Genomic DNA, 25986 nt, shown 5'->3' on the forward strand with positions numbered 1-25986 from the left:
CTGCCACTGTTTGCGCCTGGATTTCATCCAGTTAGATGAGAAAATGGAATAAGTTTGATCAGCTGACTGCATTTTACCAATCATTCTTCACCTTGCAGATAAGCTTCTCCCCGGTTCTGCAACTGAACGAATGCTAGATTTTAAGCCAATGCAGACCTCATTACTCCTGCATGTGGTAACTGGAGTCTTTGTCTTCTGCATCTCTCCTGCTTGTGGTAATCAGACTCCTTGGATAGCAAAGCTCAATTATTCATCAGAGAAAAATCAACTAAAGATCTTGTAACAGCCATAGACCATTCTATCTTGTGCCCTCAGGGACTGTCAGTATTTCGACTATAAAAATAATGATTTCCACTGAGTGTCACAAGGCTGTAAAATTGGACACTAAAATGTGATTCATAAGGTCTACACTAAGGAGAACATTTAGTCAAACCAATACTTTTTTTTTTGTTTTAAAAAGGGACAATAAGGACATAAGAGGTTTGAGGAGTGTCTACTACACAAACCTGGGTACTATTATAGTAGGCATACTGGTCTAACCAGTAAGTTTCCATATTTAACATATACAGACATTTACAATTATTATAACTGCATATGTGTTATATCTGCTCACACACAGAGAGATCAAGTGGTGACATCTATGTGATAAATTGCATGCATTTATTTAAAAGATTTTTGATGGCATTCGTCACCATAGTCTCCAAGCACCTCACATCAACACATTTAATGCCACAACATTCTTGTGAGGGAAATATTATCCCCACTGTACAGCTAGGGAAAGAGGCACACAGAGTAAGTCTATGGCAGGGCTGAGAATTGCACCCAGGTCTCAAATCCCAGTCCAGTGTCTTTATCCTAACATACTGCTCTGTTCTGCTAGGACTTGGACTATTTTAAATCTCTGAGCAGGTCTGGAGAAAATCTAATAGAAATGTTTCCATCATTTAAAACAGTAAACGAAACAGCTGTTTGGATTTAGACATTCCTTGCAATGTTTGCAACACAAATACTTCAGCACTGTTAGTACGGAACCAGAAAGTGAAATCCCCATTCATTGTCCCAGCTGAGTGAAAGGCAAAAAAGTAAACAGCATAAAATGTGAAAAATAAGTTTTAGATAAGATTGTTTTGAGTATCTCAAATTTTTATTAATAACACAGTTAAGACTTTTTAGAAAAAATATTTTTAACATGATAGTGTCCCTTTAAATTTGCTTCCTATATGTATGAATGTAGAAAGTGGCCCAATCACCATAGTATCTAGTACCAGCTAGGGAAGCCTCAGTATGTCTACACTGCAGTTAAACACTTGCAGCTGGCCCATGTCAGCTGACTTGGGCTATGGGGCTGTTTAACTGCAATGAGAATGTTCAGATTTGGGCTGAAGCCCAGGCTCTGGGTCCCTGCAAATGGGAAAGGGTGTCAACTGACACGGGCCAGCCACTGAGCATGTCTACTCCGCAATGACACACCAATGAGGCTTTGTTAAGCTTGAAAAAGCTGACCGGATGCTTCTGCATTACCACTATGACAGATGACCACTGGATTTGAACGTCCAATGAAACAGACACGTGAAGTATGTTTTCTTTAATTTGTGACCATTTCAATACTCACTTCATGTATTTTGGTGTTCTCAAGTATGTGAAATAATGTCCACAAGTATAAAGCTCCATACCCTGCACGAGTGTCTCTATATATCCAAAGCTCTATATGTTTGAATTAGGGCTGTCATGCAATTAACTAAAAAAAATTAATCACAATTAATCGCAGTTTTAACCACACTATTAAATAGTAGAATACCAATTGAAATTTATTAACTATTTTGGATGTTTTTCTACATTTTCATACATATTGTATTTTGTTGTAATTGAAATCAATGCATATATTATTTGATTACAAATATTTGCACAGTAAAAACTATAAAGAAATAGTATTTTTCAATTCACCTCATACAAGTACTGTAGTGCAATGTCTTCGCCCTTAAAGTGCAACTTACAAATGTAGATTTTCTTTGTTATGTGACTGCACTTAAAAACAAAACAATGTAGAACTTCAGAGCCTACAAGTCCAGTCAGTCCTACTTTTGTTCAGCCAGTCACTAAGACAAACAAGTTTGTTGACATTTACAGGAGCTAATACCACCCTCTTATTTACAATGTCACCAGAAAGTGAGAACAGGCATTTGCATGGCACTTTTGTAGCCAGCATTGCAAGGTACCTACATGCCAAAAATGCTAAACATTCGAATGCCCCTTCGTGCTTCAGCCACCGTTCTAGAGGACATGCTTCCATGCTGACGATGCTCGTTAAAAAAATAATGCGTTAATTAAATTTGTGACCGAACTCTTGGTGGGAGAATTATATGTCCCCTGCTCTGTTTTACCCGCATTCTGCCATATATTTCATGTTATAGCAATCTCGGATGATGACCCAGCACGTTGTTCATTTTAAGGACACTTTCACCGCAGATTTCACAAAACACAAAGAAGGTACAAATGTGAGATTTCTAAAGAGAGCTACAGCACTCGACCGAAAGTTTAAGAATCTGAAGGGCCTTGCAAAATCTGAGAGGGATGAAGTATGGAGCATGCTTTCAGAAGTCTTAAAAGACCAACACTCTGATGTGGAAACTACAGAACCTGAACCACCAAAAAAGAAAATCAACCTTCTGCTGGTGGCATCTGACTCAGATAATGAAAATGAAAATGAAAATGCGTCAGTCCGCACTGCTTTGGATTGTTATCAAGCAGAACCCTTCATCAACATGGATGCATGTCCCCTGGAATAGTGGTTGAAGCACGAAGGGACTTATGAATCTTGTGGCACGTAAATATCTTGCGATGCCAGCTGCAACTGTGCCATGAGAACACCTGTTCTCACTTTCAGGTGACATTGTAAACAAGAAACGGGCAGCATTATCTCCTGCAAATGTAAACAAACTTTTTTGTCTGAGCGATTGGCTGAACAATAGGTAGGACTGAATGGACTTATAGGTTCTAAAATTTTACATTGTTTTGTTTTTGAGTGCAGTATTTTTTGTACATAATTCTACATTTTTAAGTTCAACTTTCATGATAAAGAGATTACACTACAATACTTGTATTAGGTGAATAGAAAAATACTATTTTTTTTATAATGCAAATACTTGTAATAAAAAATATAAAGTGAGCACTGTACATTTTGTATTCTGTGTTGTAACTGAACTCAGTATATTTGAAAATGTAGAAAACATCCAAAAATATTTAAATAAATGATATTCTATTTAACAGTACAACTAATCATGATTAATTTTTTTAATCGCTTGACAACCCTAGTTTGAATGTAGCCTTGCAAACACAACATTAATACATGCAGTTTATCACCTATTGAAATTAGATTTCTTTAATGTTTTGTTTTTTCCTTTCTCTATCCCTTTTGTTCTAATCCTCATTTATAAAACAAGGAAATTTAATGCAGAAAAAGCCATTAATGAAATGCTACAGCTAAAAATTTAAAGTGCAAAGGTCAGGAAATTGTAAATATTGGTTCCCATAGCAACTGTACCTCTGCCAAAGGATAAATTTAATAGCATAAAGAGTAACCCCAAATATTACATAAACACAAGGAGATCAAGTTACTGTGGGAACAATAAATGAAGAATAGATGATCTGTCCATTGAAGTTCTCAACCATAATGTTGCAGCAATCCTTTTTCCACACGGATTTTAAATATTGTATCCCATAAGAGTAAAAAGGGATTGTGTCATCTTCACGATCCACCTCAAGCAGATTCCAGGGCACCATCCCGAAGTTCAGTAGTAGATTAACTCTGCATTTGCTAGCTGAGATTTTGTATTAAAAAGTTGCACACTATTGCTTTTGTAAGGAGACCCATAAAACATGCCGCTCTAGTGGCAATACACCAGTATCTAGTTGTACTTTCAGTTCCAGCTTCACCACCTTTGATCTATCCTTACTATTGGAGGGATCATTGGGCCAATGATGATTCTGTTCTCTTCAAACTGCACTAAGCAAAAGATAACCAGCTCCTCTCTTACACCATCTCCTTCAAAGTACTTCCATTGCACTAGAGTACATAAATTTCTCGGTCATGCATTTGCTGCCAAGCCACTTGTATGACTAGAACTGTGAGAGGTCATTCTGTGGTTCTCCCACTACCAAGTCTATTTCTCCAAACCTGCAGTATTAGGATCACATCCATTTCTTACTTCTGCCCCTTCTCACACCCTGCCCCTAACCAATCCCCTGCCCTAACCAATCCCCAGGCTACTTAGGATTCCCTGTTTATTAGCAGGAACTCTGCACTGCCACTGTAAGGTAGGGACATTTCTTTTAACTCCCCCTTAGCTCTAAATTCTCATTTTCCCAAACCACAGGAAGGGGTTATGGACTACAGACTGCAGGCAGCAGCCAAATCAAACTAACTGCCCCTCTTCGGGTTTAAAAAAAAAAAAAAAAAAAATCATCCCCATGGTACAGAACTTCCCCAGTACTCACCAGTCCTGCAGTAGGGGTAGGCATTCCATGCTTTCTCGTGTATGTTCAGGGCTCCCTCTGGGGCCAGCATTCTCACAAATGACGGCACTTTGCTGCAGTTTGGGGGAGAAGAAGGGGGGAGAAGCAAGATAAAGAGTTTTTATATCCATATTCAATTGACTGTGACTCAGACACTGCTTGAGACATGCAAGGCACCCACCCTGAAATACAGATCCCCGTGCCCTGCATGTGTTTCCATTTTCACAATTATCGTCACTAGGATTGTTCATTGTTCTGTTAGTAGGATGCTCAGACACTGGATAAATGCATATGGGCTAGGTGCCAACCCTTCCCTGCCTTGTACAGGAGAGCAAGGGCACATCTGATGTTGAATGCAGGCTGACAACTTGGAAACATTTTTCTACCCAAGCTTCACCACCACAATGCTGGATAACAGTGTTATAATTAATGATCAAAACCACTATGGGTTCTGGATTTCCCAAGACAGCAGCCATGTTTATGATGGGAAGAGTCCGTTAGCAACACCTGGACTGTATAACTTGAGATGAGCTCTGATATTATAACCTGAAAATTAACTGCCAAAACCACTTAGCTCTTACCATCTTTCCCAACTATTAGTCTGCTCTAATGTCCACAGCTCCACAGCACAACCGGTGCTACTTACTATTATTCAACTAATGGCTGTGATTTCCATCTATTCCACACTCAGCTATTCCACACCCCAACCTACCAGGGTGCAGAAAATGTCTGAGTTTGTCCGCCACAGCAGGATCTACAGGCTGCTGCAGGAAAAGATTTTACACCCAAGAGTCTCAAACTTTCACACAGTATGGACCACATCCTAATAAAGAGTCCTGTGGACGCCTCTCCTCACATCTCAGTTTCTATAAGGAAAGATCCCAGTGACAAACAGACATTGCTTATATGGAAAACTAAGGCTAGTAAAGTGTTTTATCACTGTTTTGCCTGTTTTGAAAAGAACAGAAAGACAGCATTATGTAATTTAATTTTAAAGCCCTCTTCCTATCCGCATGTGACACAGAGGCCCATTTGTAGTTCACTACTCTCTCAGGCCAGACATACTCACTACACCTAATACACGGTTGTCATAATCTGGAAATGAAAAAGGTGACATGTAAGATATCACTGGAAAATTAATAACTCACTTATTAATATTCTTGTGTGAGGTATGCACATGGTGTGTACAAAAAAGCTATGAATATGTGCTAGAATTATATTTTTAAAATATGTTTGGCAAGCAATGCATAAGCCCAGTATGCCCTAGACAAAGATGTGTGTATTTGTCTGTCTGTCCACCCTGGTCATCAGGTAGAGACAGAGAAGGTCTTTCTAGAGAGTACACTTATAAAGTCTGCGGACAATACCAAGCAGGGAAGGGTTGCAAGTGCTTTGGAGGATAGGATTAAAATTCAAAATGATCTGGACAAACTGAAGAAATGGTCTGAAGAAAACAGGATGAAATTCAATAAGGACAAATGCAAAGTACTCCACTTAGGAAGGAACAATCAGTTGCACACATACAAAACGGGAAATGACTGCCTGGGAAGAAGTACGGCGGAAAGATCTGGGGGTGATGGGATCACAAGCTAAATGAGTCAACAGTGTAATGGTTGCAAAAAAAGAAAATGTCCTTCTGGGATGTATTAGCAGGAGTGTTGTAAGCAAGACACGAGAAGTACTTCTTCACCCCACGCTGATTAGGCCTCAACTGGAGTATTGTGTCCAATTCTGGGCGCCACATTTCAAGAAAGATGTGGACAAACTGGAGAAAGTCCAGAGAAGAATAACAAAAATGAGGGAAGATTGAAAAAATTAGGTTTGTTTAATCTGGACAAGAGAAGACTGGGGACATGAGAATAGTTTTCAAGTACATAAAAGCTTATTACAAGGAAGAGGAGAAAAATTATTCTCCTTAACCTCTGAGGATAGGACAAGAAGCAATGGGCTTAAATTGCAGAAAGGGCAGTTTAGGTTGAACATTAGGGAAAAATTCTTGTCAGAGTGGTTAAGCACATAGGAGACTTTTAAGAGCAAGCTAGACAAACACCTGTCAGGGATAATAATTATCCTGCCATGTGTGCAGGGAACTGGACTAGATGACCTCTCAAGGTCCCTTCCAGTCCTACAATTTTATGATTCCATCTACATGTAAGGTGAACAAAGCTATCAAGCAGGGGAGAAGACAGCATGTCATCTACACGCCAGTAGGCAAGAGAAATTTTATCTGGGCTACAAAGACAGGAGGTCTGAACCTCAAATAAGTAATTGAATCAACTGATTGTAAACAATATTACTATATTAAAAAAAAAATCTAGCAAGGTCTTTTCTCAAAGCTAATGACACACTGGTGATTTATATTATTGTGAAATGTATGTATTAACACGATACAAGGAAATATGAATTCTTAAGAGGTTCCCTCCCAGACAGAAAGGAATGTAGTTGTCTACCTGTCTCCAATTAAACTACGCAAGGTGTGACCAAAAACAATGGATGCCCCATTTCCATACAAATCAGCAAAGGGATCGGAAGTCCACAGGAAGGGAAGAATAACATGGGGTCATCCTGAGTCTGGAGACGAAACAGTAAGTTTAGGAAGCTATAAGTATTTAGGAGAAGCCATCTTGGCATCCATCTCTGGACAGACACCGAGACCACAGCTGTAGCAAGCTGAGAAAGATGGGTCCTTCAACCAAAGGCATTGAAGGAATTGAAAACTGGTAAGGACCTTGAACGAAGACTGTAACTTGTTAAGTTAGGTCTTAGCCATTAGAAAGCTTATTTCTACTTTTGTTTGTAATGCTAACTTTATTTCTTCTACAGTACTTGGTATCATTTAACCTACGGTCCGCTTGTTGATACACTTGTTTTATTTTTACACTAAATCAACTCCATGCTGTGCTTGAAGGGAAGGATGTATTTATCCCCAGTTAAATTAGTAAGCTGTAATGTTTTTTCATCTCTTTAAAGGTGCAAACAAACTTTAATATATCTCTGAATGCTCCCGGGGACAGCTGATCATAGCAGAGCACAAGGTTTTGGGAAAATTTGGGACTGGGAATGTTTTGGGGTCACCTCTGCAAGAAGTAACCAAGGAGTAAGGCTATTGTGTTATAGGCAGGCTGCTAGGGTCAGAATGGTGAACCAGGGCTGCATAGCACACACTCAGGATACTGCATGCTTGTATGCAGTCTGGAAGCATTCTGACAATAGAACCACACCAGGAAAGTGTCAACTCCTCACTGGTCAGGATTGCAGCCCTGAGAGTGACACCTCTAGCCCCATCTCTTCTGTTCTTTTCCACACCTTGGTCCTCTGCAAGTGTTTGTCAATCTCATGCTGATACCCTGGGATACGTTGCTCCATCACAGAGTCCTCCTCTCCCCTGACTCATGCTACATGACTGCCTGTTTTCTTTTTTCCCCTCTGGCGTTACTCCCCTGCTCAAGAGCCCAAGGCCCAGTGATAGCTCTGAACTTCTCTTGTGATGGTGGGCGAGTTTTAGTCCCACTAGTAACTGTTCTAGTCTAGGAAGCAGTTCCTAGGTTCTTCTTTTTCACTGCAACAGCAAGCCCTAGCAGGGGCAGGTAGGATGATTCTGTTTCCAGTTGTTGTGAATCTATGAAAACTTGCATGATCTCTAACCTGAGTAGCAGTTTCCTAAATTGTATCCTATTTATACAGTTCCCCTTACCCTTTGATCCCGCTCACAGCTGGAAATAGGCCATTTCTCCATCCCACATACCTCTGTAAGTGGTAGATCTTGTGTGTGTACTGACCACGTTCTCCATCTCTCTCGTAGGGTTCATTCATCAGAACCTCCACTCCTTCACCTCCACCAGTTTCATTTTTACTGGCTTCTGCCACAGAATACAGCTGTCCCACTTGATACTGAAGGAGTTAAAGACACATTATTGCAATAGTCATAATTTAGATGGTGCCAACATAATTAAACTGCAAGAAGCTGGGGACAAAAATAAATGAGATTTGTGTCCCACTCCTAACATACAACCATGTCAGGTATCAACCAAAATATAAGCATTTGGAGAATAGGTACCACTTTTATATCCATTTCCATCTAAGCATAATTTCACTTATGACTTCCCTTAGGAACTTAACAGATAGCTCTCAAGTGTACCAGAAGGAGAATGCATACAACAGTGATGTTATCCTCCAACCTCTGCCTCAAACTCTAAGAAACCCAATATGTGGAGAAATTTACAGAGGAAACCAGAAGTGGGAGATGAATGGGTGTTTGGCTGCCATTTAGAAAATGTCAGGAAGACAACAGCTCTGCAGTAGTCAAACCCACTCATTTCTATTCACTGTGTATAAAACCAGATAAGATGTGTCTGCTGTTCAGGTGACATGTAGAACACACACTCCACTAGTTCCCAACAGGCTCGGACATGTATACAGCACTTTGTTGTGAAGGATCCCAAGGCATCCTAGAAAGGAATTTTCATTATGTGTTTACCAATTAAAGACAGCCATCTGTGGGTGGCTTCACTATTGCAGTCACTATATCTCTGGCATTCCTGACACCCATCTCACTCCTCCCAATGTATCCAAACCTCTGCTGTAAAAACCTTCTCTCCTGCCAGCATCATAGCCATTTTCAGAACACCCTTAAAATCCCTTCACTGAATCTCTATTTGCCTCCTGAACCCAACCTCCCTGCTCTCACCTTCCAGGTCCTCCACAACCTAGCTCTTCCCTTCCTCTGCTCAGTTTACTCCCACCCACATTTTCTCCTTCAGCCCACCTAAGTCCTTTCCCAAAACTCACTTCAAAGAAAGTCTCACTCATGTTTAAAAGTTGTAATTGAACAAGTTTTAGCTTCCCAAATGACCATATGATTCATATTGCCCTTGTTCTCTTCCCCACCACTTGTACCACCATCTTTTGGCTAGAGGGTTATAGTTCAAAATGGTTGAATTTGTCCCAATTACATGGGCCTATTCCTTATTACACCGGCCCATTCCTTATTACACCTTCTATAGGCAGGCTCTTTCTGCACAACACCCTCCTCCTGGCCTTTGGCATTACACTATCACGTAGGACACAGAGCCTTAAAGATCCAGTAACATTCCTGCCCAGATCTTTGAGCCTCTTGCAGACACTCAAAATTTGATAGCCTTAGCCCTCTTTTTCCATCAGTACTGGCAACTAAATTCAACACTACTTTACACTGCACAGCTTCTTTCATATAAAGTGTCTCCCAAATGCTTTAAAAAGAATAGCAAAAGGAAATTCAGAAGGATGGGGAAATAGAACAGAAGTTAAATACGATGGAGTCATAAGAGGGAGGACGTTCTGGGTGACAGAAGCCATAAAGGGATAGGCTCTCTCACCATCAGTGGCATGACTATATACAGGAATGGAGAAGGGGGAATGATCAGACTTGTCAAGAGAGAGATGTGATCAGGTGAAGCAAATCCAGGAAGGATTTTCCAAACTTGATCCTGAAGTGGATCTGGGAGCCAGTGGAGAGGTCTGAGGATTAGGAAATTAGAGTATTAGTCTGAAAGGGGATGTTTAAGACGTGGATGGAAAGTGACAGTTCAGAGAGGTGAAAGTATCAGAAGCAAAGGAGTGGTTGACCAAGGCAGTAAATGTAGAGAGCCTATTTGAAAGAGAACAAAAAGGTAGTCAGCAAAATGCTAGGTAAACCAAAAAACATTAGCATCATAGCTGATGTGCGCATTAAAAAAAAAAATCTAAATGCAGTGAAACAGAGGAATCCACCCTGCCCACTCTTCCCTCGCACTGTGTAGCAAGTAAGGAAAAATTAAATTCTGAAGAAAAAAGGAATAGGGATTAGTCATCGCTCTATATGCCTAAACTAAGGCCTAGTCTACTTGCACCCTGAGTGAGCACTGTAGTTAGGTCAACTTAACCCTTGGTGTAGACACAGCTATGTCAACGGAAGGTATCTTCTATTGACTTAGCTACTGCCTTTCAGAGGTAAATTAACTACATGGAGGGGGAAAAAATCCCTTCTGTCAATGCAAGAAGTGTCTACACCATGGCGTTGCAGCGCCAGAGCTGTGCTGCTGTGGGTATACATACCCTCAGACAAAATAAGCAGGGTGCTGATCAAAAAGCCAACAAAACCAAACTAGTAGTGAGAGTGTAGCACTCACTTCCAGGTCCAGCAACAGCTGTTTGAAAAGAAGTATTTCCATACCTGCTAAGTTCTGACATAAATGCAGCATCTGACATAAATGCAGCCCGTATGCATTGCAGGCTTTTTCCATCGAGTATTAACAGAACAAGAACAAATTTAGGAAGTAACAGCAAAGATCTGTTCCTAGTAAGAGAAAGCTGATGGTGTGCCAACGGTACGTCTAGGTCTCCTTCCCTTGGGTAGCTGGGGACAAGTCAGAGAGCACACCAGAGTGGATCTGCTCAGGTTCAGGCTCACTTCCCAATCGCTTTCAGCAGCACATTTAGCAGAATCATTGACTTTTTAGAAGGCCTCTGCATAGAAGTGTCCCAGAATAAAAACATTTATTTCTGTAATGATTTCTCTCCCCACTCAGTGAAATGGAAAGTTCAGTCAGAGCACTGCTGCATATGCACAAGATGTTGCACTAAGTTGTGCGAACACTTTACTTCTGAAGAAATTCTGGGCAGCTTCCTCACTGCCACCATCAAACTTAGTCTCATTGCATATCAAAATGTGCCATCTCCCGACTTTTCACACACTGCATTCCTTGTGGTTTCCTATGGCTGCCCCATAAAAGCAGTCCTCTCCGACAGAGAACTCAGTGGAGTTATGAAACAGGAGTTTATTTCAGAGAAGAAGAATATTGTATTTCCTTTGCAAGAGAAAGTGTCATCAACTCAGTGACCCCAGCACTAGAAAGAGGAGCAGACAGAATGGCTTTGTCAGCTCTGCAGTGGGTCTCCGGGAGGTACAAACTAAGCCCTTTTAGTAACAGTCTCTCACTCATTCCACCTTAGGTATACAAATCAAAGTTCAGGCCCTAAGAGGATCAGCCCACTGGTCTGGCATCTTCACCCTTTAGTCTACCCTGATAGTCCTGATCCTTTAATTCCATTCATACAAGGGTAGGAGTTCCATATAAATTTGTCTGTGAAATAAGAGCAGATCCTACAGGATCTGCTGGGGAATGTTAATAGAAAGACAGGCGGTATCCTCCAAAAATCTGAATCCTAGAACTGCTGGGAAGAGTAGACACGACACACAAACTTGCTTTTGGAACTCCTGAGAGCTCGCTCTGGACTTCCACAGCCAACCCACAGCAGGGTCTGTGTTGTAAGGCCTCTCACACAGAGATCAGAGTCCACTGTATTAGCAGAATTTCATGGACGAGGTCGGAATTCAACACAGCAGCCCCTTTGGGGAAAAAAAGCTGTTCCCTAGAAGCAGATTAGAACTCAATACAGAAATAAAAGAATCCTTTGTGTTTGGCAAGCTCCTTCCCATGTGAGAGGAACAAGGAGGCGGTAGAGAACTTGTACACACACTGCTCTAATCCATAACAACGCTTTCAAAGCAGCAACTGGTCAGACACCCACACACAGCTGGCCAAGTCCATGCACCCAATATTGCAAATCTCAGAAATGGAAAGAGCTCAAACAGCTAGACAGATGCTGGTTCGAGGTGCCCAAACCAAAGGGAAGGATTCATAGAAAGATGTTATAGGATAGCTTGTCCGCTCCCTGACAATGAAATATTGTTCCTACAATCCAGATTTTTTTTCCAGTCTACATTCAGCAGGCTCATGGTCCAATAGATCCACAATCTGGAAGCTTTTCCTGATATTCAGCCTAAATTCTCGCACTTTATTCATACTTATAGTCCTTGAATCATCCTAAATTCTTCACCACAATTGGGACTTCTATCTCTTCAGTATTCGTAGGTTGTCACATTCTCACCTTAGTGTTCACCTGGCCAAGTTATTTGGTATTCGGCTGTTATTCTTTCCTCAGAAGCTACAATTCCTCTGGCCTCCCTGATCATTTGTTGTTTTCTCTCAACTCCCTCCAGTTTGTCAAGATCTTCCTAACAATGAGGTGCCCAGAGGAACACAATATCCCAAGTGTATCACATCAGAACCATATAGACAGAAACTCTCTCTCTTCCCTAGTCCAGGCCACAACGCCTCAACATCACATCAGCTTTTTTACTGCCATATCACATACACTGGCCCTGGCCCTCAAGAAGCAGTTAAACTGGGTGGCCAGCTGCCAGGTGTTCCAGGATAGATTTCCATCTATTAAACTGAAGTTGGAATTAAGTTCTCATCTCATTAGTCCATTTGTGCTTCAAATCTGCCATAATCACAAAACCCATAAACAGTATCATGTGTGTACAGTGAGAGCTTTGTGCATAAGAGTGAATCTACAATAACAATAAAGGTGTAGTAGTTAATATACCCTACTTCCTGCAGCCTGAAAACTGAACCCTAAGAGCATCAAACAAACAGCACACCCAGCGTCTTCTCCCCAAGGATTGGGAGTGGGTAGTCCACCGACCTAGTCAGGCATGAAACAGTATGCATTCCTTCACCTGGGATTTTGAGAGGCATGGTAATCATGTTCACTCTTCTGTGGCTTTGAACATCATCAAGTTCTTGTAAGCAACAAGCACAACATGGGTACAGATCCCATGCCTTATCAGATGGGTTAGATTACAGGAAACAGTTCCTGCCAATTGTGTCAGAATGCCACCACTCATTGTAAAAGGGGGGATAGGATAGTGGAGGTCTATCCCAAACCAACATTTAACTGGGCAATCCAAAGACTCACCAACTTGATATCGTCTGAGACTTCCTAGCAGTTACACCCTATTCTCCTTTAGGGCAGCAAGGAGCCAATGGGGAGAGCACCCCGTCGTGCTCCTCACATTACAAGCTTCTAAACAGATTTATAACTGAACGCTTCGGAATTCTGGATTCCTTCACTCCAAATCAACAAGTTCACTCAAGAGTTGACTGCAGGGCATCCTCAGGCTCAGAGGACAACCTTCTCAGACACAGAGTGCCCAAAAGATACAAGTCCTTACACTGCCTGGGGCATCTACTTTCTACACATACACAGCCTACATTTCTAAACATTCATAGCACTGAATAAATCAGCAAGGGGAAGAATAAAACACCAACAGATTCACTTTACCCTGATGAAGCTGAATCCCAGTATCAGAGAACTTAGAGAAGCAGGAGCCTGTTAGGTTCCATCCAGTCCAGTCTCCTGGGGGGCAAGGGTCAGAGAGCATGTTCTAGTGCTTTGGCCCATCTACTTTGGGATGATCTGGCTCCTCCCAGACAATTCCAGGGCTGGAGTCACCTCACTGTCAGGAAGGGTTTCCTCACATTCATTCAGACTACATTTTCCTTTCATTGATTAAATTCCTTTGCTCCCAGTTATAGCCCCTTGGATGCTCCTAAATGACTCCCCTTCCATCTGGATATTTACATGTTTTGGATACCTGCAGAATCATATCTCCTGCCATCATTGCTGATTCAAGATATATTGCATAATTAATTCTTTTCATCTTCCCTATAACTCATTCTCTCTGCCCCTGACCACTTCTGTTGCTTTTCTGAGTGCTCTTCAGTTTGGGAATAAGATGCCAAATGTTGAGGCAACATTCTAGGGGCAGTCACATGCCAACTGCCTTTCACAGCGGCAGGATTTCAAAGACTTCAACAGCTTTACCTTGCACAGATGTCACCCAGGAAGAGAACAATAGAGGACGATTCTGCTCACCATTTATTAGTTCAGACAAACAGACTTTTTTTTTTTGTAAACTGCTTGAAATATTTTCGCCTGCTGTGATCTGCTCTCAACTGCAGGACCAGAAAACACTGTGCACGCAAAGCATCACCCCATCTGACCACATGGCCAAAATGTGCATATCGGGGGGAAGAAGAGAAATGTGTGCCCTCTTGGGCTGGTCTTTAGGGAGAAGAGACTAACATGATGCTGCTTTAGCCTGGAGCAGGGAAAAAAAAGCTACTAGAGGCCAACAATTCTGTTCTTTTACTACCAGCCATATTTAAAAGGAATGTGCTACGTTCAGCCCCAGAGTGTTATGGTCAAGATCAGAGAGGAGCACAAGAGCACCAAAAGGGTTGGATTTATTATAGTAGTGACCAAATGGATGGGGCTGCTGCAGTGAGTCAGTTCTTCATTGGGTATTCAAGCAAAACTCAGAGCATGTGCCTCTCCAAACCTGTAGCCGTTTCATTCAGAGAAAGGAAACCTACAAAGAGCATGGTGCTCACAGCTCTCTCATCAAAAGGCATTAGAAAGTAAAGTAAACCCTGGACCTTGACATTTCAAATGAAAGGTTTCTAATGAGGCAGCAACAGAGAAATATATCCTGAGAGGGGCCCAGGCCTGGTGAAGCATCTGCTACGGACACGCTTTGAGGCTGGAGTCATTTTCGCTCCAACTCCTTGGCCACTTTGTGAATGTGAAGGTAGGTCTCTGGAAAAGCATTTATTCCCTGACAGAATTTCTCTCTAGAGAAGTGGTGTTGAGAGCACAAGGAGGGAGGGAAGTTAAAAGAGTGGTGCAATGTCAGAAGATAGAAGTCCAGGGAGCAGAACCAGTTAGCTCTCCACAGCTGTCTAATGGCCAGTGAAGAAATAATCAGATCAGCATATCCATTATAAACACCTATTCTCAGAATTCCATCTCCTACACCCGTTAAAACTTAATATAAACAAAGCCAAAAAGTGGAATCTAATTTTTACAAGATCTGGAAAAGACCCGCTCAGCTGCAAGTTCTATGAAGTGTAGATACAGTGTTCACTCTGAGTTGGATTAAATGAGAGGGGGACTTCTTCAAATTTTCGCTGCTATTAGTCTATAACATGGATGCAGTGCTTTAGGAATTTTAGGGTTTTTGTTGTGTTTTTTTTTAAATGTAACCTAGCTATTTTGTTTAGAAATATGGTTTACGTCCAAAGGGAGTTCCCCATGCAGACTTGCAGTCTTCCAAGATAAAGCAAAGTACATGTTTTGCCCAGGAAATATATTTGAAAATAATTAGATAAGAATTTTCAAAACCAAGAAGGCTTTCTTTCTTTATTCACCCTCAATTCATTTAACCCCCTTGAGTTCCATGATGCCTAGATACTACAAGTTCATAGCAATAATTATTTGTTTAAAATGCAAGTTATTCCTTCCCAATGAGGAATGTCTTCTCTAGGTCCATTAGACTATTATTGTTTTTGGGGTAGAGACAGTCTAACTGCGTGAGCACAATGTCAGGACTAAACATTAACATACTATTCGTAGGTAGACATGTATCACTCACATACCTTGTGCATTTCACCATGCACCCAGCCCCCAATCTACATTGGGAGCATAACAAGTTTGACAATGGATGTCTCAGTGGGTCACTTTAGCTAGTGCTGACAGTGATTTAACTGCTAGAACAGACAGGACAAAACTGCATTCAGCACTGTTCCAGTAATCATGTTCTTGGAGAAGGGATTTGTCTCAACTACAATTAAGTATCAGAGAGGTAGCTGTCTTAGTCTGAATCTGTAAAAAGCAACAGAGGGTCCTGTGGCACCTTTAAGGCTAACAGAAGTATTGGGAGCATAAGCTTTCGTGGGTAAGAACCTCACTTCTTCAGATGCAAGTAATGGAAATTTCCAGAGGCAGGTATAAATCAGTATGGAGATAACAAGGTTAGTTCAATCAGGGAGGGTGAGGTGCTCTGCTAGCAGTTGAGGTGTGAACACCAAGGGAGGAGAAACTGCTTCTGTAGTTGGATAGCCATTCACAGTCTTTGTTTAATCCTGATCTGATGGTGTCAAATTTGCAAATGAACTGGAGCTCAGCAGTTTCTCTTTGGAGTCTGGTCCTGAAGTTTTTTTTGCTGTAAGATGGCTATCTTTACATCTGCTATTGTGTGGCCAGGGAGGTTGAAGTGTTCCCCTACAGGTTTTTGTATATTGACATTCCTGATATCTGACTTATGTCCATTTATCCTCTTGCGTAGTGACTGTCCAGTTTGGCCAATGTACATAGCAGAGGGGCATTGCTGGCACATGATGGCATATATAACATTGGTGGACGTGCAGGTGAATGAGCCGGTGATGTTGTAGCTGTTCTGGTTACGTCCTGTGATGGTGTTGCTGGTGTAGATATGTGGGCAGAGTTGGCAACGAGGTTTGTTGCATGGGTTGGTTCCCGAGTTAGAGTTGTTATGGTGCGGTGCGTGGTTGCTGGTGAGAATATGCTTAAGGTTGGCGGGTTGTCTGTGGGCGAGGACTGGCCTGCCTCCCAAGGTCTGTGAAAGTGAGGGATCATTGTCCAGGATGGGTTGTAGATCACTGATGATGCGTTGGAGAGGTTTAAGCTGAGGACTGTAGGTGATGGCCAGTGGAGTTCTGTTGGTTTCTTTTTTGGGCCTGTCTTGTAGCAGGAGGCTTCTGGGTACACGTCTGGCTCTGTTGATTTGTTTCTCTATTTCCTTGTGTGGGTATCATAGTTTTGAGAATGCTTGGTGAAGATCTTGTAGGTGTTGGTCTCTGTCTGAAGGGTTGGAGCAGATGCGGTTGTACCTCAGCGCTTGGCTGTAGACTGTGGATCGTGTGGTGTCCCCGGGGTGGAAGCTGGAGGCATGAAGGTAGGCGTAGCGGTCGGTGGGTTTTCGGTATAGGGTGGTGTTAACGTGGCCATCGCTTATTTGTACTGTGGTGTCTAGGAAGTGGACCTCCCGTGTAGATTGGTCCAGGCTGAGGTTAATGGTGGGGTGGAAGCTGTTGAAATCATGGTGGAATTCTTCCGGGGTCTCCTTCCCATGGGTCCAGATGATGAAGATGTCATCAATGTAGTGTAGGTAGAGAAGGAGCGTGAGTGGACGAGAGCTGAGAAAGCGTTGTTCCAGGTCAGCCATAAAAATGTTGGCATATTGTGGAGCCATGCAGGTGCCCATAGCGGTGCCACTGGTCTGGAGGTATATATTGTCACCAAATTTGAAATAATTGTGCGTGAGGATAAAGTCACAGAGCTCAGCAACAAGCTGTGCTGTGTCATCATCAGGGATACTGTTCCTGACAGCTTGTATTCCATGACCCTCTGTTGCTAACTACAATTAAACCATTTTCAACATGACTGTGGGGCTGTGAGGGCAGGCGAAGGGAATGAAAAACAGAAGGACCCACTCAGACAATCATTGTCAGCCAAGGGCCATTTTTCACAGTGTGAATAGAGCCATAATACTATGCTGCTGTATACCTGAGAGCCAGTTCACGGGTTCAGCATTTACCTTAGCGACAATAACTCACGAGCGGCCACTCAGTGCTTGTCTACTAACATGATGTTAAATGCCAATACCCTGTCTAGACTAGGATTGAAGATGTAGTAGCACATATTTATGCTAACATCACACCTAAAATCCTAAACTAGACAAGGCCTGAGGCTTTGTCTACCTGGGCAAAAAGGTGTGTTTTTCAGTTAAGGGTACGTCTACATTTAAAATGCTACAGACGCACAGCTGCGCCACTGTGGCACTTCAATGTAGACTCTCAACTACAGCAATGAGAGGGGATCTCTCATTGCTGTAGTTAATCCACCTTCCTAAAAATCTTCTTTTGACCTAGCACTGTCTACACTGGAGGTTAGGTGATATAGCTACATCTCTCAGGGGGGTGGATTTTTCCTAAATTAACTCAATTGATTTAGATTAACATGATTGAAAATCCTTTTAACACCTACACAAACACAGTTTAATACTTCATTTGAACTCAGCAAGTTGTAGTCTAGGGTCTGTCTACACTACAAAGTTAGGTCAATGTAAGGTAGCTTACATCGACCTAACTGTAAGCATCTACACTAAAATGTAGCTCCCACTGATGTAACTCACCCACTTAAGTGAGAGGCGTAGCACTTAAATCGATGTAGTTAGGTCGATGTAGGATGCATTGCTTACGTTGACTGTTGCTGCCTTTCAGAAGCCGTCCCACAATGCCTCATACTGGCAGTTAAATCAGTGCAAGCGCTCCTGGTGAGGATGCACGCTGCCGACACGCGGCCGACACAAAGAGCATAGTGTGGATGTGTAAAACCATTTCAATTACTGTTGCGGCTGTATATCGATGTAACTTAGATCAACTTAATTTTGTAATGTAGATTTGCCCTAGGTGGAAGACTTAGGGATTGTCTACCCAGGAAAGTTATACTGGTATAAACTATGGTGTGAATTTAAACCGATATACACTATTATTTCAGACTAACTTAACCAAACTTTTTTGGGGTTAACTTAAACCCCTTCCAAAGTGACATAAGCTAAACCAGCAAGCAAGCAAGCTACTGTTATTCCAGAATAAAAATGTCAGCCCAGGGAGTTATACCAGTATAACCCCCCTATTAGTTTAAATTCACCCATGAGCTTACGTAGCTTTAACTGGAAAACTTTTCCCATGTAGACATGCCCTTAATCTGAAATGTGTTACACTGTCTACAAAGATGTTGAGTGTGTTGTCAATCAAATTAAACTAACTTGACTGAACATTTCTTGTACTGTGAGGTTTAAAAATCACAACAGTTGGTCATGGTTAACCATATGGTAGACAACAGGATTGACCACAACAAACTGACAATTTTAAACACAACAGTCCTCATCTGCACTGAATGTTTAACATTATTAGGTAAAATGTTTTAACACAATTAAATTTTGTACTGTAGACAAACCCAGATTAAAAGGAACCTCAGAGATTTATTAAAGTTTCCTCACCTTAAAAGAAAAATGATTATATTAAACAAAGAAGGAAGTTGTGCTTTGGAACAATCTGGCAAATCCAAGTTTATCATTAACTTCTCTAGGAGTTGTAATTCATGGATCTGAAAGCACTTTACAGGAGGAGGGACAATATCATTAGCCTCATTTTAGAGAAGATGGGAAAACCCAGGTACAGATAAGTTAAATGATTTGACTAAAATCACAAACTGAGTCAGCAGAAGAGCTGGATACACAAATCTGACTCCCAGTCCTCAATCTTAATCATTGGATCATACAGTTTCATGATAATCCTGAAGGTGGATGCATGTCTTTCTTGCATTTCCTGACTTTTGTCGGCTGGTCAATCATAAGCTTAAACATTTGTTTAAACAAAACAAAGTCCTGAAAAGGAAGCGGCAGGAAAAGGACTTACCTCCTCCACAGACACAGGCAGAATGACACGACTGCAAGAGAACACAAAACAGGAAATGAACTGCAGCCCTTGTAACTTGCACCACTTAGAACACACAAATGTTTCACACTGCAGGCATAGCAACACTTGTTCCTGGCTGCCTCCAGAACTTTGCTAGCTTGGGTTTATCTGCGTGATATACCAGTTTCCTTCTAACCTAACACAGTGTCTTTCCCAGTGCTTGCTGCCTTCCATTGGTTAGGTAACTCAAAAAATGGCCTAATACCAAATCCATAAATGTAAGTGAAATAGCCTAATAGCGATCTTTGTATAAACATAAGGGCTATCTTCTCAGAGTACTTTATAAATCACACATCACTTCACCCACCACTGAATTCCAGAAGCTGTTTAACAGTGTACAGTTAAACACTAGACAATAGGACCTTTATTTACTTCTTGGCAAACTAGATATAGCAGACTATATTGGGGAGAGGTATTTAGAGAGAGAGTATAATTATCTAAATACATTCCAGCCCCTTATCCTTGCAAGACATTTCACAGGCTTTCTAATAAAGCAGCAAGTATCCTGGTTTCGTCTCATCCAGTAGACAGCTACTCCAGTACAGCACACCATGTGCCACTGCTAGAGCATTGTTTCAATGCTGAAGGAAGAGTGACCATTATGATCACAAACACCACTTCCTGTTGTACCCTCTGGTTTCCTTGGAGGTCTTCTATGGAAAAACTGATCAGGCTCAACTCTAATTGGGTTGTAAGATCTGGTAAATGTGGTAATAAAAGTGTAATAAGTGAACAAGCCTCACTGAGAGAGCTGGCTTCCCAATTCCTCCCCCATAGTCCCTCTCTTCATGGGTCATAAGCAAGTATCACAATAACAAACAAATAAAATAATCAGAATAAGCTCTTCTAGAACACTTTTCATCAGTAGATCTCAAAGAGCTTTACAAAAAAAGGTCAGCCAGTGTCTTCATCCTCATTTTACAGATGGGGAAACTGAGGCAAGGTGAGATTAAAGAGACTTGCCCAAGGTCACCCAGCAGTCTGGTGGCACAGTTAAGACTAGAATCCAGGTTTTTGAGCCCCAGTCCAGTGCTCTATCCACTAGATTTCACAGCCTCCTTATTAGTTCTTTTGTTCCCTCTATACTAATAAATATTCAACTCAACATTTGCCAGCTCCCCAACGGTGTTCAGGTTGGTGGGAATAACACTTAAGGGATCTAGAGCAAAGAATAGAATAACCTGCAAAAAGCATAAAGAGACCAGTAATCAAGGGAAATCTGAAGGGGGTCTGACGTTTTCTGCTGTGGTCACAATTTCCACAGAACTGCTGACTACACCTGGAATTCCCTCCCTTGCCCACCCACTCTTTATTCTAATTCCTCCTTCCAGGATGCCCACCAATACCAGCTTGCTTCAGTAAAAGCACAGTCACCTATACATTAGGTGCTTAAAGAAAAAGGGCTGTGCTCCAAATTCAGACCATCCTCTGGGTCTCCCAATGCACTCTCTCGCTAGCCTGAGTGCTCTTTCTATTCAGATTGTAAGAGCTTTTGGGTAGTGACTAATATAAAGGTAACTCTGCATTCAGTAAAGGATAACACAGAAATGACAGCTGACCAGAAGCACGGACCGGTTAAGGTCACAGAAGTATTTTCCAGAATATAATAGAGCACCAAATTAAGGAGTTAAATACAAATAGGGATATGGTCAAAAACAGAAACTACAGATATCTATATAGCAATTAAAGAAACTTCAAAACAAAGATAGATGAACTAGAATTGCCTGGTAATGGAATAGGAGCGTGACATAATAATCATTACTGAAATATGATGAGATGACCACACAAAAAAACCCACCACCCTTAATTATGACCTGGGACAATAATACCTGAGTATAAACTATACAGGAAGCCAGAATAGGTCAAAGGTGGAAGAATAGCTTTATACCTAAAATATTCCAAAGAATCCAGTAATCTGAGTGGAGAAGACCTGTACAGTAAAAAACGTAATGTATAAAAATCAAAAGTCATAAATATACTAGCAAGGTAATACCACCAGCCTCCGGATCAGGAAAAGCATATTGAGTGCACAATGTTGAAGGACACCAAAGAGGCGACTAAATCCAATAAAGTAGGAATAGTGTATGATTCCAGCTACCCATATAAAGAAGCAATTTCTTATTACTTTAAAAGTTTGCTTCTTGGAACATAACAGACTATCCTTGACTAAGTCTTAAGTTGCATGCAGGAGTTAATTCAAGTTGTAACCACAGTTTAGTCACTAAGTAATTATATACTGTGGTCACTATTAAGTGTAACATCCTTGGGGGAGGCATTGTACCAAAAATTAGCACAGTGACAAAACTCAAAAGGGGTTTCTAAAAAGTGATGATAGTAGCCAAAAAGATCCAAAAGGTCAAAACAAACTAAGCTAAAATTCTTAGATTGATCAACCATAACAGTCTAAGAGCATACATTCCCCCCCTTCTAAAAAAGGAATCATGAATAAAAAAACCCACCATGCCATGATTGAATAGCAAGGTTCAAGAGGTTTTTCAAGCCAAATGTGTATTCTTTAATAAACAGAAATCCAACCTCAGTGAAACCAACCACACTATGGCAGGTAAAAGTAGAAAGGAAATTTGAAGTGGTACGAGGAAATTTTAAGAGCGAATAGCCAAAGACATAAGAAAGACCAACAAGAAATTATTGTATAGCTATAGCAGAAAGCTTGGGAGAGTCTATGGATCTGCTGTTTTGTCAGGGAGAAAAGGGAACAATTAAGGAGAAGAGGACATTGTAGAGAAGTAAAGTGATTTCCTGGCATTACTCCTCACCACAAAGGATGCTGAGGAGCTATCTGTTCCAAACTACTCTTTTCAGGTAATAGAGAAATGCTGTCAAAGACTGAGGTATCAACAACAACAAAAAACCAACCGACCAAACAAACAAAAAAACTACAGAAACAAAATGATCAATTAAAGCACAAGGCACTAGACCCAGATGGTACATACCCAAGAGGTCAGGAAAATGTTAAGAATTAAATGACTGAATATTTTTATTAGCAGTGCAATCTCTTTAAAATCAGTTATTACATCAGAGGAGTGGAGGGAACCAAATGTTGTAATTATCTTTAAAATACCTACTGGGGTAATGGTGGGATGATCAAACAGATGAGCTTTACTTCAGTACAAGGTAAATTGACTGAAATAATTAAGCAGAATTATGAAACATATAGATGCACATAAATAGGGATAAGCCAGTGCAGCTTCTGTAAGAGGAAAACTTGTCTTTCAAACCAACTAAAATTCTGTGAGCATGTCAACAAAATAGTGTCTAAAGAAAAACTGATTATCCGGCCTTCCAAAAAAAAAAAAAAAAAATCTTGGATAAAGCCCCTTATGAGATCTCTTAAGGAAATTAGCATGAGGCATGAGGTAAAGTACTATGATAAATTAGAAACTGGCTAAGTGATAAAAAACAAAGTAGCGTAAGTGGTCAGTTTTAAACATTGCAAAGAGCTGACACCAGAGTATCCCGACATTCTTTAACAAGACAAGTGTTACACATATATTTATTATCCAGATATGGGAGGGAAGTGGTGAGAAGGCAAAAATTTGCAGTGGCATGAATTAAGCTTAGTCAAGTCTAAAAACGACTGCAAAGACCATGAAAGGAATTTAAAGATAACTGAATAGACAGGACAGTGACAGATTGAATATAGTGTTGAAAATGCGAAGTAATGTATATTGAAAGGAATAATTTGAACAATTCAGTCACATTACTAGCTTCTAAGTTACTTGTAATTACTCAGAGAAGAGATATGAGCATTACAGTGGATCATCAACATGTAGCAGCAGTCAAAAGAGTACTCAAAATTTTAGGATGTATAAGGAATGGGATGGAAAAATGCTATGTTTGGTCCCAGTCACCCTATCTCAAAAAGGATGTCACAAAAACAGGTGGTACCGATGGGTAACAAAAGCTAGAGGGGCCAGGGAAAGTTCCACATGATGAGAGATTGAAAAGATTGTTTGTTTGGTTTATAGAGCAAACAAATAAGAACAGGTATGATTGGGGTATACAAAACAATTAATGGACTGAAGAAGGTAACTGGGTGCTCCATCTCCCCCTCTAATGATACAAAAAGAAGGGCCATTCAATTAAACTGAAAAGCAGGATTTAAAAAAAAAGACAGCAAATTATAAGTAGTCTACTGAATTCATTACCACAAGAAAGAAGCCAAGACCTTAGCAGGATTCTAAAACAGATTAGTTATTTTCATGGATAATGGCCCAGATCCTCAAAGATATTTAAGCACCTAACTCCCATTGACTTCTGAGGATCTGGGCTAATGAGAATATCTACATTTACAAGATTGAAAAGAGAAGGCTTGTAAACCCTCATACTTCCGATATAAGCCAACCTTTGATAGTAGGTAAAAAATAAACTGTCCCTATAAGCAGTTTATTATTTGAGTCCAGTACATGGATTCTTTTTCTTACACTTACGCTGAAGCATCTGGTTGCAACCACTGTCAGAGATGGGATAGAGGACAAGATGGTACACTGGCCTGACCATAAGGCTTCCTTTGTGTCTTGGACAGAACAGAGTTCACTGTTTAATAGAGCTACCCAAATAGCAATGACAGTCATCTGTACTGTGGGAAATCACAACTCAGTTCAGGAACATTCAACCATCTCTAATTAAGAAAAAGCTAAAGATGGTGCACAGAGGTTACCATTGAGGGAAAACTTGCACCATCAGGAGAAACATACTAGAAACAATTAGCTTGACATATTCAAGACCAAGGGGAAAAAAAAAACAATTCAAAGTTTCCAGAGTTAATCCAAAAAGTATTGGAACGGTAGAAGCTCTCCTGATGACCGAGAAATGGTCAAATCAGAGTCACTGTAGGGAGAGGAGTCCTTGTGACACCTTGCAGACTAAGGTGCCACAAGGACTCCTCGTTGTTTTTGCTAATACAGACTAACACGGCTACCACTCCGAAACCTGTAGGGAGAGGGGCTCTCTCAACAGGCCAATGCTGGATCGCTCATTCTGCTGCTTATATTACAGCTGCAGAACCTGTCTATTGTCTTCAACAGTCTCATGAATTTAAGCTTCTCTCAGCGCTACAGCATACATCTCAAAGGGACCTAGAGTGTTATAGACTCAAATATCCATACAGCAAGAAAACAAAATCTGTACTGGTTTAGTGACCTTCACCTTACCCCGCTCCCGAGAGCTGCAGCACTCGTGCGGTGATAGTGAACTGTCCCCAGAGTCACTCTCACACACACACACACGCGGACACGTCTGAAGGTGTATTACATCACTGGGGCTCCCTGAAGCTTCCCTGCCAGTGTCATGAGCGCAGCAAAGCGCGGAGCAGCGTCCACAGGCATTTCCCCCTCAGAGCCCCGTTTCGCCTCCATCCTCAGGGCCCTGCTCTGGGCCACCACTCGCTACGGGCGCCACCGCTGCCCCAGCGGGCGAGGAAAGGCCAAGGCAACGGGAAAGAAACGGAGCCTCCCGCCTGGGCTGCCGGAGCGACCCGCGAGTCAGCGAGCGCCGGCAGAGAGGCCTGGCCCGGGCCCCCGGCCGCGGCAGGGACCCCGACGCGCTGCCGGGCCAGCCAGGAGGGACGCACCAAGCCGGGGTCGCAGAGCAGAGCAGAGCACAGCGCCCCTCCCCCTGCCCCAAGCTAGCCCCGGCCCCGGCCTCACCCCTAACCGGCACCTGGACTCGCGGACATGGGGGTAGGACCTGACGCGGCCCCGCAGCCTCCCCGGCTTCACGGGCGGGGGGCTGACGCCGGCTCCGCGGGCAGAAACTCCCCTTCCTCCCGGCCTCCCTCCAGCCCGCGCAGCGCAGCGCCCGCCCGGCTCCGCGGCCCGCCCGCACTCACTACTCCTTGATTAGCACCATGGCGGCCCCGCCGCCGCAGCGTCTCCCGCCCGCTCCGGCCCGCGCTGAAGGTGACAGGCGCCTCCCGGCAGCTCCACTGCGAACCGCACCGCGCGGGGGGAGCGGAGCGTTTCTGCGGCAACCACTGCGTCACGGCGGCACGCAAACGTGCTGCCCTCATCATCGCGTGGAGGCGCGATCCTCCGCAGTGCCCCGCCCACTCACAGCCCACCTTAAAGGGCCAGTCGTGGGTAGTGTCTAACGCGCATGTGCGCAGGGCGGCGCCTGAGTAGGCGGGAAAGACGGCTCACGGTCGAGGGCCGCCTGGGCTCTGAGCGCGGGAGTCGAAGCTCGAGCGCTAGCCGCACCCCAGGGTGTCGCTTTGCCCTGATAGGCCCTTGGCCAAGGCCACGTG

General features: G+C 42.3%; 1 protein-coding gene across 1 annotated transcript in view; it reads right to left on the reverse strand.

The window, feature by feature from the left end:
• Positions 1-25770, reverse strand: part of PITPNA (phosphatidylinositol transfer protein alpha) — a 45225-nt gene extending 19455 nt beyond the window's left edge. The window contains exons 1-3 of the mRNA XM_005298294.5: positions 25573-25770; positions 8258-8403; positions 4495-4586 (exon numbers count right to left, since the gene is read on the reverse strand). Coding sequence (XP_005298351.2) covers positions 4495-4586; positions 8258-8403; positions 25573-25755 — 421 coding nt within the window. The 5' untranslated portion in view covers positions 25756-25770. The remainder of the gene's footprint in view (positions 1-4494; positions 4587-8257; positions 8404-25572) is intronic.
• Positions 25771-25986: the final 216 nt, after the last annotated feature.

The sequence above is a fragment of the Chrysemys picta genome, chromosome 19 (assembly GCF_011386835.1).
Source record: "Chrysemys picta bellii isolate R12L10 chromosome 19, ASM1138683v2, whole genome shotgun sequence".
Lineage (NCBI taxonomy): Eukaryota > Metazoa > Chordata > Testudines > Emydidae > Chrysemys > Chrysemys picta.